At 36.9% G+C, this 12,068-nt stretch overlaps 3 protein-coding genes across 8 annotated transcripts in view; 2 read left to right on the top strand and 1 right to left on the bottom strand.

Moving 5' to 3' along the window:
• The window catches only part of LOC111868410 (rho GTPase-activating protein 19), a 13,499-nt gene extending 10,949 nt beyond the window's left edge, over nucleotides 1-2,550 (top strand). For 4 of the 5 annotated variants that reach the window (XM_023859015.2, XM_023859017.2, XM_023859014.2 and 1 more), the window contains one exon: nucleotides 1,399-2,550. In XM_023859015.2, coding sequence (XP_023714783.1) covers nucleotides 1,399-2,163 — 765 coding nt within the window. In that variant the 3' untranslated portion in view covers nucleotides 2,164-2,550. The remainder of the gene's footprint in view (nucleotides 1-1,398) is intronic. The other variant, XM_023859018.2, reaches the window with a different exon arrangement.
• A 1,800-nt stretch (nucleotides 2,551-4,350) lies between these two features.
• LOC111868431 (U6 snRNA-associated Sm-like protein LSm1) lies at nucleotides 4,351-6,283 on the bottom strand. The gene is made up of 3 exons (XM_023859049.2): nucleotides 6,080-6,283; nucleotides 5,728-5,912; nucleotides 4,351-5,033 (listed from the first exon to the last, which is right to left on the bottom strand). The coding sequence occupies exons 1-3, from the start codon at nucleotides 6,123-6,125 to the stop codon at nucleotides 4,860-4,862; spliced, it is 405 nt and encodes a 134-aa protein (XP_023714817.1). The 5' UTR covers nucleotides 6,126-6,283; the 3' UTR covers nucleotides 4,351-4,859.
• Nucleotides 6,284-6,385: 102 nt separating this feature from the next.
• Nucleotides 6,386-11,412, top strand: LOC111868429 (ADP-ribosylation factor-like protein 3). Of its 2 annotated transcripts, none has more exons than XM_023859047.2 (5): nucleotides 6,386-6,612; nucleotides 6,872-7,046; nucleotides 7,134-7,315; nucleotides 7,628-7,823; nucleotides 9,506-11,412. In XM_023859047.2, exons 1-4 carry the CDS (start codon nucleotides 6,460-6,462, stop codon nucleotides 7,805-7,807), a joined length of 690 nt encoding a protein of 229 aa, XP_023714815.1. In that variant the 5' UTR covers nucleotides 6,386-6,459; the 3' UTR covers nucleotides 7,808-7,823; nucleotides 9,506-11,412. The 2 variants fall into 2 exon arrangements, with proteins under 2 accessions (XP_023714815.1, XP_023714816.1); XM_023859048.2 differs by lacking the exon at nucleotides 9,506-11,412 and adding an exon at nucleotides 9,034-9,073.
• Nucleotides 11,413-12,068: the final 656 nt, after the last annotated feature.

Below are 12,068 nucleotides of genomic sequence, written 5' to 3'. Positions count from 1 at the left end.
TGCTAACGCACTTGAAGATCTATATTAAGAAACTGATACTTACTTTCACAATGCACTCTCACACTGAGATGGTACCGTTAAATAACCTGGGGCGGTGTATTTGTCCTTGAAACTTTCCAAAAATTCTTGCATTCTTTCACCCCCACCCTAGAACATTGTGTTCGCATAACGGGACGAAATAATGCAGAGCTCGGTTCACACTAGTGCGAAAATAGTGTTAAACTCACCATGTGAAACAAAAGTGAATGAATATTAAACAACATATAAACTTAAAAAAAAAGCCCCGGTTAAGCCGCAAACCGGTTAATCCGCCCCCGGATAATCGAGAGTTGACTGTAGCTAGAAACCATCTTGTATTCATTCATCTGAAGTGGAAAGTAGATTTGGAAATGTTACTTTTAGTAGTGTCAGATGAAACTGTACTAACTGAAGCTTTAGGGCCATGCCATAGCTCAAGCGGTTAGTCGCTGGCTTCCCACCATGGCGACCTGGGTTCAAACCCGATTCTGGTCAAGTGGGATTTGTGGTGGACAATGTGGCGCTGGGGTAGGGTTTCCCCTGCCAATCTTCATTCCACCAAATTCTCAATCATCATAATCACCCGGGGCAAGTATAATAGGCCAATTGGTGGCCGCCATGCTGAGAGGACCCAACTGGACTCCACCCCCCACTGTTGCGAATTAAAAAAAAACTGAAGCTTTAAGAGTTAGAAACAGTAGATTTGTCAATTTTGTAACGCACCAAAATATATACCAAATTAGTTCTGCCTCAAAACTTACTTCATGAAACAGCAATTCTTAGGTTGAAACGTGGATGGGCAGACATGACCTGCCTTATATGTGCCATGCATAATAAGCAGATTTTGAATAAATTTGCGGTCCAGCTCACCTCATGTGCTTATGTACACTAAAACAGGAACGTCTCAGAAATAGTTACTATGTTCAGTAATGATAACCCTTATATTAACAAATAAGAAAGCTGTAGTTTAAACATTGTCATTACTTCTAATTTCATATTAATGTTTTTTACTCTACAACAGAAATTAGCTTTTTTTTTATTCTACAATTGCATATTGCATGTTAATGTAAATATGTAATACAGTATGTTACAACTCAAATTCAGTATGTTCATTGTAAAATATTCCTGAGGTTCACATAAATGAAAAAAGGGGCATGATGACTTCAGATGCTCAAATTGTGGGGGGGGGAGATTCAAAGAGTTGAAAACCACTGCTCATTTGCTCTCATCTCTCATTGCTTAACACTACTTAGAGTTCTCATTACAGCTTAGTTTATATTATTATTATTATTATTATTGTTGTTGTTGTTGTTGTTGTTGTACTTATGCATATTTCAGTTGCTCTGAAGCTTACTGGTTACACGTTCTTTTACCTTGCAGGAAACGATGATGACACCCAGAAGCAGAAAGCCTGTGGTTCTGGTATCAGGGTCCAACTTATGTCATTTGGCAAACATTAGCACATTGGAAGCAAACCAGAAACAGTTTTGCGAGGAAGGAATTGGTGATAGCTGCAACTCAGTTGCAGAAGACGTTGAGAATGTAAATAAGGAAGACTGCTCAGTGGGTAGCTGCAATATTAGCTACAGTGTGGAAAATAATGCTGTGAAAACCTTAGCCAGTAATGCCAAGAGTTCCCAGGCACAGAGAGATGACGCAGAAAATGTGGATATGAAGACTGAAGAGATCTGGTCTGCAGTTAGCCAGGACACGGCTAATGACAGTGGCTCACTGACAAGCACTTTCAGGTCCTATCTCCTGAATCGCAGCGTACTTACAGCAAGTCCAGTGGATCTGAGCTTTTCAAGTCGAACAGGAGACTTTGATACATCAGAAAGCAACAATGAGAAGAAGATTTTGGAAAGAGAAATGCTAAGTAGTTCTCTGTTATACTGCCTCGATGGTAACCATTTATCCACTTCTGGTGAGACTGGTGAAGAGGTAAATGATCTGTATGGCAGTTGCTCTGATGGCCTGATGGAACAATCAGCACACGTGGCATCCACAGAAATGGGTACTAATTCACAATCTCATACAAGTGAAGAAGACAATAGGAAGATATGTGATATAAAATCTTCCAGGGTAGCTTTAATGTCAAACTCAAAACAACTTTGTAAAAAGGTGATACATGAAACTTCCCTCTGACAAGACTTGCCAGTATTTTCTAGTAAAGAACCAGTAAAACTTCAGAGGTATTAGACTGACATATGCCAACATGTAAGATACAGTACTAGTACTCGTATTTTTTACCAGTACTGGTTTGATATTTGTTTTTAATGTACCTTATATTTTTATTCTTTCAGTTCTGTCTTCCACATTAACTTATACTGTACTGTGTCTTGGGATTATATGGTTTTATTTGAAAAGACTGCATTTGTTTTTGACATTACATTACCAAAAGATTCATATTTCTTCAGTATAACATGCTCTGTCACCTTAGACTGGTTATTGATTTTACATCCGTTAACTGTAATGCTTAAATATGACTGCCAACACATTGCACAAATTAAATAAAACTAAAATTTAACCAGAAGTTCAGTAGTTCTTTTTCCTCTGCACCAGTTGTATAAGTGATACTACTATAACTTGAGTTTTCTTGAATTATGAAGTGACATTTCTTTCACATATCATCCAATGGGATGTATTACGATGACTTAGCCTTAGCTTAATTTTTCCCTGTTATTACATTTATGGCCAAAGATAGTGGGAAGAATGATTATATCTTTGAGATATGAACCATTTAATTACTATGCAAAAAAATTCACGGAAATATTTTAAAATAATTATTCATTCAATTCCAACAGACTGATTATGCCTACACTTCTGAAGCACATGGTTACACTATGAAGGAACTGCATATTTCACAACTTATGTCATGCTAGGCCTTGTTTTCTGTTATTTACATCACAAATATATTAATAACGTGCAGTTGCCATCTGAAAAAAAAGAGAACAACAAAAATGTAGGAGTTAAAGCTGTTGAGGAAGTCTCTTAAGGCAAACGGTCCATGTGGCCGAATGATGAATATGTCATTTACAGCATTTTGGATTCATCAGGCTAGTTGCAATGACTTCATCCTTGAAAACTAACATGGATATGTTGGCCGAGAGAAGGAGGGAAGCTATGATGATGGTTTTGATTCATCAGTAGAACTGTTCCTGGTTCACAAAGATTGCCATATTGGCATAATGTTCTCCTAGTGCAGTGAGGTCTTCTTGGAGGACAGATGATGTTGGATGCTTCTGGATAATGTTGGCTCTCTCAGATGTGGGGCTTTGGTGAAAGCATATGGGAATCTCATGTCATAGTGAGCTGATTCAGGATCTGTTGGAAGTGTAATGTTTTCCATGAGATGATGGGTTCAAGACTGGACAATTATGTGCGAGAATTTGCCAAGCTGGTAATGTGGAGAGCAAACTTACACTAAGATGAGGACTGTGAAAACTTTGGAGAAGTATGTCCAATTTTGTTTTATAGCATGGAATATCTGTGTGGATATTTAAGTGCCTAGTTTTTCAGTCTTTTCCATTTCTTGGGTCTTTATTTGCAGTATCATAATACACATAACAGTGAGTAATGGAGAACGGACAGTTCTTTTGTAAAGGTAAGTGACTACATAAATTTTTTCATACTAACACAGTGGCTGTAAAATGCAGATATGTTTTCTTTGGTTTCTCCACCTCTGGTCTAGTTAGTAGGTGCAACATAACCTGTCTTATTTAAAACTTTTGCAGAATGTACTGTTGGACTCGTTAGAATATTCACCTTCAGAAACAAATATGTATACATTTTCAACGTGATGGAGTACCTTGACATTTTAACCATGCAAGGATATCTCGATTATCACTTCCATGGCTGATAGGTTTGTCATGGTGGTACACAACATCAGCTTCACAGATCTCTGTATCTAAGCACAAGATTTTATCTGTGAGGCCACATGAAAGATCTTGTGTACTTGGAAAAAGTGGAAATAAGATGCACTACTCTGTCACATTTCAGTTGCTGCACCTGGTATGAATGTCAAACCTAACAGTAATGCAAGCTACATGTGTTATTTAAAGATTATTAAGGAAGAGGATTTGGGGCTGACAGTGCTCACTTTGAACAGTTAATGTGAATTCTGCTTGTTCACTTATTTTTCTAGCATTCTGATAATAAAGCCATGACTGCAGTGTATAGAACCAATGCTTATATGACATTTCAGAGAGTCAGTGGCCTCAGATGCTCCAAAAATTAATAGAGTAAGTCATGAATCACCTTAATATACACACACACACACACATCTTCTAAGCTTTGTTTATGTACATAAGCTTGTAAAATGGCATTTTATTTGATTGAAGAAAATGTACTTCAGAACCACAAATCCATTTATTTAAATACATTATGACATTTTAATATTCCTAGACTTCATTATTTCAAACAAATTTACAGAGTATTTTACAATGTGAATGTGGTTTAAACACATCAGTTTTGAAAAAAAAAAAATGAAAAATATGAATGGATGGTTTTTGCTGTATTCAAAATGACAAATTCTCAAAACAATTCTGACAAAATTATACAAAATACTTAAACAGCAATATAGGAACCAAAAAATTATTTTGACTTCTTTTCTTTTCCCATGCCATCATCTTTAGAAACACTTCCTCTCAACACAATCACATTTTAAAAGATAATGGCTGTGAAAAGCTTTAAATTATCAACCTCTTTATCTCCCATCCTGAAACAGGAGACTGATCTAAAAATGAAGAGTCTCACATTCTAAAGAAAAATATAACAAAAAGTTTCAGTAATCAATTTAGTTATTTGAATTGCATCTGACTGGCTGTTCAAGTTTTACTGCATTAGAACATATCATCATGGCTAAGATCTGGTATGTAGTGAAGCCCTCTTTCTTTCAAAGCCTTTGCAAGTCTCTTTTCCTGATCTTGCTTCGCTTCTTGTTCTCTTCTCTGAGCATCCAAAATATCCTCCACTGACACTTGCTGAAGAGGGAGGTCTCCTTCTTTATCTTTATCCTGAAAATTGGAATCAGATGAAAAAATTAAAAGTGAACATAAGCACTAGTAGGAGCTAGTATTTCCTTCCTTTTGTCTACTACCTGGTGACACAGCAAATTTTGATTATGCTTTAATTAATTTACCTTGATATGCTTATTCTCTCAGCATTCAAATCTTGATGGATCACACAGAAAACTGTTTATAGGATTATTTTCATACATGGAGGAAATAATGATATGGCATTCTTCCACATACAAATCAGTACCTATCAAATTACAAAGCACTGCCTCACTTGTATAAACCAGTAATATATAAATGCAAGCTCTCTGTAGACAAATGACAGAAAAGACTTCAAAAGGATTCACTAGTGTCAATGTACACCAAATTAATCAGAATTATGACAGGGAAACTGGATTATGCTTACCGTTATTTTCAACTTTGGAAACAATGGATCATTTCAGTGTCACCAGTTTTTCAGTCTTATCTTTCATTATTGTAACTGGGTCCACATCCATGGCATGTGTTAACAATTTATTATCAAAATGAAAACACTGGAGAGGTCAATGTGATGATAAAACTAAACCAAATACAAAGCTTTAAGGTTGTGAAAGAAAAATTGTTGACCCATAATGAACATTAATGAAGAAAACACAGTTATCAAACTATCCTCTCAGAAAATAAATTTTTAATTAAATATTTTCTAAGAACTCACAATTTCACCTAGTAATACAACATTTTCTCCTCGCACAATGAAGACTCCTCTAGGTATATCTCCATACTCCTTTCCAACGTGTATTCTTTCAATCGTGCGATGCAGTACTAAGTTGGCAAATTGGTCTACACTACGGAGATAGCCAATTAACGTTCTTCCATCTCGAAGAAGTACCATAAGCTTTTCTGAAAATAAACTTGCAAACATTACCCTAGACTTTTAACTACATTTAAATGAAACAACGTCCAATTTGGGAACATTAAACAAGTCCATCATAACTACAGGTATCTCAATCTTATACACGTCCGTGTTTTACATTTCGGCTAAATTAGGCTTAGAAAACATTACACACTATCCAGTTCTTCCAGAAGTGTGGCCGTTCCTGGTGAAAAATTCATGATTTTGTAATACTGCAGCTTCGAAACTTCGACACATAACCTTAAATAAACACTTTGCACAAATTATGTATAATATTTTATCACATAAGGCATCTTCTTATAGGCACTGCATTTTATATGGGCCTAATACATTTAAATGTTTCAAAACTGTTCCGCTTCAGCTACTTTCAGTTTTAATTTCTCGATTATCTTCTGTAGAATTCGATTACGATGCAGGGTCACCACTAAAACAGTTGAAAATTTATCTTGAGGATCTTGAGACCAAAACATCGTTTTGCCACTTGCAGCACCCAGGGCACCCAGGGTACACAGGTCCGGGTAGGACGCACTGAGTATGATGGAGGCCACATGGTGTGGCAAGATCGCGAAATCTTTAGTGATATTTGGATCAGGGATTGCATTATCAGCTTGTGCTTATGCAGCATTTCGATACTGGAAGAGAAGAGACCCGAAAAGTATTGATGAAGGATTCGAAGATGTTTCTAAAGTAGGTTACATGAAAGTGTTTTCCCGCTGTGATTATATTAACTTGCACTTGTCATAAATATTGTATAATTCATCATGCATTATTATCATTATTATTATCGGTTGTTCGCTGTCGTTGAGTTGGTTTCTCTATAGAGTGGACGGCCTTGTAGTCGCAATGTACGTCATAATTTTTCATATCAACATTTCAGCCACATAATTTAACATGAATGTAAATAGCCATGTGTCTTACCATCTCTTCAAATTTACATTTTTCTCAGTTGGAAGAGAGTCCCGAAAAGAGAATAATTGTACTTGGATTGGAGAGTGCAGGGAAAAGCACTGTCCTTGCTCAAGTGACATCTGGGACAAACAAAAATGAGGATGTGAAACCCACAGAAGGTTTCAATGTAACATGTCTACACAGTGGAAACATATCACTCAACATTTGGGAAAGTGAGTCAACAGTTTTGTGTAATAGTATTGTTTGAAGCAGCATTGTTATGACCAGAGCCTAATGCTGATTAATTATGTTTCATCCAGTTGGTGGTAGTGAAAGTGTGCGGAAGTACTGGAGCAATTTTCTGCAAGATACAGACCTTCTGGTATTTGTGGTGGATGCATCAGATCTTCACAGCTTACCCTTGGCCGTTAAAGAAGTTAAAACTTTATTGGGAGATGATAGACTTACTGGGGTTCCAATTTTAGTATTAGCTAATAAGCAGGTAAGTTTTGAGAATTTATGGTTTCTAATTAGTACAAATTTACACTGAAATCTTACTCTTATATACAGACTAACGCACATTATCTGTTACTAGAGAGATGATGTAATTTGATGTCTGTTGAAGGGAGGAAGAAAGTCCCATGAACATGTTTCTCCTGATGTGTAAACATTTTGTGACTTATAAGGAAGTCGGTTTAGTTCATTACTTTCAGAAATGCTTTGTCTGGTTAAAGAGTTTGAAACCACTGCAACTATGAAGGACCATAATGTTGGGGCTGTTCATTTTGTTGTATCAGATGTAAAATATTTTCAGGACCGACCAGGTGCAATGTCCCCAGAGGAGGTAGCAGATGCCCTGGACGTTGGTAGTATTCCCTCATCCAAACACAAGGTCAAAGTGTTAGGAACACAAACCCATCCAAACTCTCAGGCGAGGCATCCCTCCATAGCAGAAGTGGAGCGTGTTCTCCTAGTCATGAGTGGTAACAATTAACAGCATTTTATAAAAGGTAAAATGACTGAATTGCCTTCCAAATCCATCTCTCTGATATATATACATCAAAATGTATGTTTATGTTATTTATTTGTCCTACAGATTATGAATCTCTTATATTGTCACTTTTGTAAATTTGTCTGTCATTTTTTATAAATTCTAAAATTTAAGACACCTTTAAAGTAATCTTACTTTTATTCCTGTAAAGATAAATAGAATGTTATATGCCTGGAATTATTCCCAGAACCATACACAGTGTAGGCATCAGATAGCGGCTTCTCTGGTGGCAGGCTGTTCTGAAGCCAGTCACTGTTATTTTTATATTTCATAACATTTTTTTTGGGGGGGGGGTGGAGGAACTCGCACATCATTTTTTAATTCTTTCCCCTGCAGTTTCTATTGCTGAGACTTAGGATTTTCATGGGAGTTTTCATAAGAGTCAAAATTAGGAAAATTTGAAATCAAAACACAATATGTGAATGTACATTGAGATGTTATACAGAGTGTTCATAGCCGAGGCTGATTCGACACTGATTTTACCGTCGGCAACTTCATGCGAAAGCGATGCGCCACCTGCCGAGGAAATTGCTGTCGCGCGGCCGGAACTGTTAGCGCACATTATTTATTTCTTCCGCTAATTATTAATCAAATATAGTAATTAATATTGTACTCACCATCATAGAAGATGTTCAAAATGTCTGCCCTCTGTTGTGAGACATGCCTGAATTCTTTTAAACAGATTTTGGGAAACTTGTTGCAATTCACGTTGCTGGATGTTGTCAATTGCTTCCCGAATATTTTGTTTTAGAGCCTCCAAGTCATGTGGATTGTTGGCATACACAACATTTTTTAGTTTTCCCCACAAATAAAAATCACAGGGGTTTAGATCTNTATTTTGTAATCAACAAGTGTGTAACCCCGGTCAAAGTTTGACACTTCTCTGGCCATTATCTCCGTAACCGTTCAACTTTGGACATAGGTGTTTTGGGTTATATCGGCATACTTTAACATAAGGAACACCCTCCCGAAGTTTGGCACATTCCTCCTGGGACACCCTGTATATATTTGGAGGACACATACCAGCAGTATCACTGACTGGGGGAGGGGGTTACTGCCTATATAAGCAAGTTCTATGGAAGAACTGAATGCTTACTTTCCTTTAACATGCATATGAAAGTCACCCAAACATATAAATTACACATTATGTAATGTGATTATTTTTGTAGACTGCCTCTGTGGTCTAGTGGTCAGAGTTCCTGACTACAGATCCAGAGGTCCAGGTTTGATTCCCGGTGCTACAATATTTCCTGAGAAGTAATGGGTCTGGAACAGAGTCCACTCATCCTCGTGAGGATAATCAAGGAGCTATTTCAAGGAAATAGTGGCTCCGGTCTAGAAATCCGAAATTTATGGTGTATTTAAGAATGCTATCATTTCCTCATAGTATATGTCATCGAATGATGATCAGTGAATAATGAATGGGGAAGAATATGGCAAAAAGTCGGTGTGACCTTAATTTGAGATGTTATCTCAAGATTAACCTTGAGGGATGGAAGAAAACCTCAGTTAATAAAACTAGTCTCTGGACTGAAATTTGAACCAAGGACCTCTGAAATACAAAGCATGAGTATTAACCACTACCTCATGACATTTGGTAGCAGGTTTTATATACAAATGAACTTTTGAATTTTGTAACAGGCATTGACAAACTGAAGAGTCATCACCTTCCCAGGTAAGACTCTACGCTGTATTTAAAACTTACAAATCTACTAACAGACTGCTTCAGAAATAGTCTGATAGCCAGATTGTTGTTGGTGATGCTACAGAATTTACTTTCCCAGAACTTAAAGGTGATTTAAATACTTAGTAGACATCAGTTACATTGTTTCTAACTGTATGTGCTTTATGACAGAAAGTGATATCATAGTGTTATTTAGCATTTTTATTCAAATAAAAATCACATCTAAGCATAGTCTGTTTGTATACGAATAATGCTACAGATTAATGGCTTACTAGTTGAGTGATGTGCGCTTCAGTTTTCCATTTTTTTTTAAATATGCTACAAGAATGTTATCTAATGATGCAAGTACCTAATGAAAATAGTATGTTGCCTTTGTATGATGGTGTTCCAAACATTTTTCAAAGTTCCACCTTGTAATGTGTGTTAAAGACTGCTGCTTGTGTTGCCTGCTTTCATCTACTGTCTCCGCGCCTGTCCTTCCAAGTTCACCATACAAAACCATTCCCTAATCTCATTCAAAGCTTTATAATCTCAGAGCTGATAAGTGTCATTTATGTACCACTGTCACTCAGTACAGTTTCAGGATCAAATATGCCCAGAAAATCTTGGGTGAAAGAAAACATGATCACGGGAGATATTGTTTTTGAGATTTGAAGATTATGAACCAACAGTCTTTGAACAATGTTACACTGACAGTCCAGTTTGGGCATAATATAACCTCTTGAAGCCTTCTTTTCTGAGCACAGATCAGAACCATTGAACAACATTAGAGACTGTGTAAGATTTGAGGTTTTCACAGCGGTGACTATGAAGAAAGCAGTCTTCTGGGGTGTGGCACCACATCCCAGAAGACTTTCTTCAACATTAGAGATTGATCCATGATTTTCAGGGTTTATAATAATGTGGCCTGGATATTGGCACAGAACTTGAAAATAGTGGCTGATGACTATTAATTTTATAATTCCGATGGTAACAGTGTTTGACAGGCCAAGACAGCATGCTTATACTAACTTATATTTTAATGTTTTCACAGTTTCAGGGAAGTACAAATTTGTTCAGCCTTTTCCAGATTTAATTACTGTATTATGTAATGTTTAGATGTTTAATTAATCATTCATGGTTAAACAATAACCTAGGGTGGGGACATGTATGTAGATACTAACACAAAGTAAATATAAGGCAATGAACCCTTGGTTTTCACCACAGATTTCTAATAAATAAAAGTGACCGGTGATTAAAACTGAACATGCCTATAACAAATTCTGCCATCACTTGAACTGTAAAAATATTTGTGTTGAAAAGTGTATCTGTAAATGTAAATTACCTTATACTGTTGTGAAAACAAAATTATCCAATTGAACAATCGGTTCACTGGCATTCTGCTGCATCAGACTGTAGCAGCAGCATATGTCTTTGCAGCTGATAGCTTTCTGGGGTTGCTCGATGAGAGTGGTGGGAGCAAACACTTCCATGAAATGAAGTATTACATCAGCATTATGTATTGTCCTCTTTTTCTGGACAATATAGCAGTAAGCCTTTTAAAGCATAGACATATATATGTTTATATAATACTTTTATTATACAGTCCATGAAGCCTTTCTGTTTTTTTAACTCGACCCATTTATGTAATACAAATGTACTGTTGTATTTTTAATATAAAATAATTGTGCCATAATGTGGTTAAATATGGTGAAATAAAAGTGTAGCCTTCACAGAAAAGTGTTTTGTTACTTAGTATGTCATACAGATTGCTCCTGTTCCTGTGGATACAGGGTGGATGTCTGGGGTTCAATTGCTGGCAGGGGCAAGAGATTTTTATCTATTCCACAGCATCCAGACTGGCTCTGGGGTCCATTGATCATCATCTACAATGGATACCAGGGCCTCTTTCCCTGGGGTAAAGTGGCTGGTGTGTGAAGCTGACTGCTCAACTCCATCTAGTGCTGAAATCAAGAGTGGTGGAGCTGTACATACCTTCACTCTCCCATGTCCTCATGGCATAGTGCTTAATTAATTAAACACAGGATAACCTTACCTTTACCTGTTCCCATGACATGCGCATTCCTTTTCTCATATTGATTTCACAATTTCATCTCAGATATTCTATATGAATTTTCCTTTAAACTTTTGTCCTACTGTCAAGTCTCAATTTCAGTGTACAATGTTCTATGGGAAAGTTCCCAGACTAGGTCAAAAAAGAAATGCTGGCTTAACTTGCTCAATTTTGGCTGCCATCTCCTTCAAAATAATCTCCTTGGGATTGTATACAGCGATCCCATCGTTTTTTCAACACTTCAAAAGCACCGTGGAAGTCATTTTCCTTAATGCTGCAGAGTACCGCTTGCAATTTCCTTTGCACGTCAGACGCTGTTTCAAAATTTCATTCCTTTTGTTTCATTTTCAGTTTGGGAAACAAAGGAAAATCATGGGGCTAAGTCCAGCTAGGAGGGAGGATGGGGAACGTTAACCATGTTGTAGTTAGTCACGAACTCTGTAGTTTTCAGGGATGTGTGGGCAGGC

Source organism: Cryptotermes secundus, unplaced genomic scaffold, assembly GCF_002891405.2.
Source record: "Cryptotermes secundus unplaced genomic scaffold, Csec_1.0 scaffold106, whole genome shotgun sequence".
NCBI lineage: Eukaryota > Metazoa > Arthropoda > Insecta > Blattodea > Kalotermitidae > Cryptotermes > Cryptotermes secundus.
This window is presented reverse-complemented; position numbering and strand designations above follow the sequence as displayed.

Excerpts from the sequence above, each read along its gene's own strand:
- LOC111868429 (XM_023859047.2), top strand. The coding sequence starts at position 6,460 with ATGATGGAGGCCACATGGTGTGGCAAGATCGCGAAATCTTTAGTGATA. Across the intron at positions 6,613-6,871 it reads GATTCGAAGATGTTTCTAAA|TTGGAAGAGAGTCCCGAAAA; the intron begins GTAGGTTACATG and ends CATTTTTCTCAG. Across the intron at positions 7,316-7,627 it reads TAGTATTAGCTAATAAGCAG|GACCGACCAGGTGCAATGTC; the intron begins GTAAGTTTTGAG and ends AAATATTTTCAG.
- LOC111868431 (XM_023859049.2), bottom strand. The coding sequence starts at position 6,125 with ATGAATTTTTCACCAGGAACGGCCACACTTCTGGAAGAACTGGATA. Across the intron at positions 5,913-6,079 it reads ACTTCTGGAAGAACTGGATA|AAAAGCTTATGGTACTTCTT; the intron begins GTGTGTAATGTT and ends GTTTATTTTCAG. Across the intron at positions 5,034-5,727 it reads TTGTATTACTAGGTGAAATT|GATAAAGATAAAGAAGGAGA; the intron begins GTGAGTTCTTAG and ends TCCAATTTTCAG.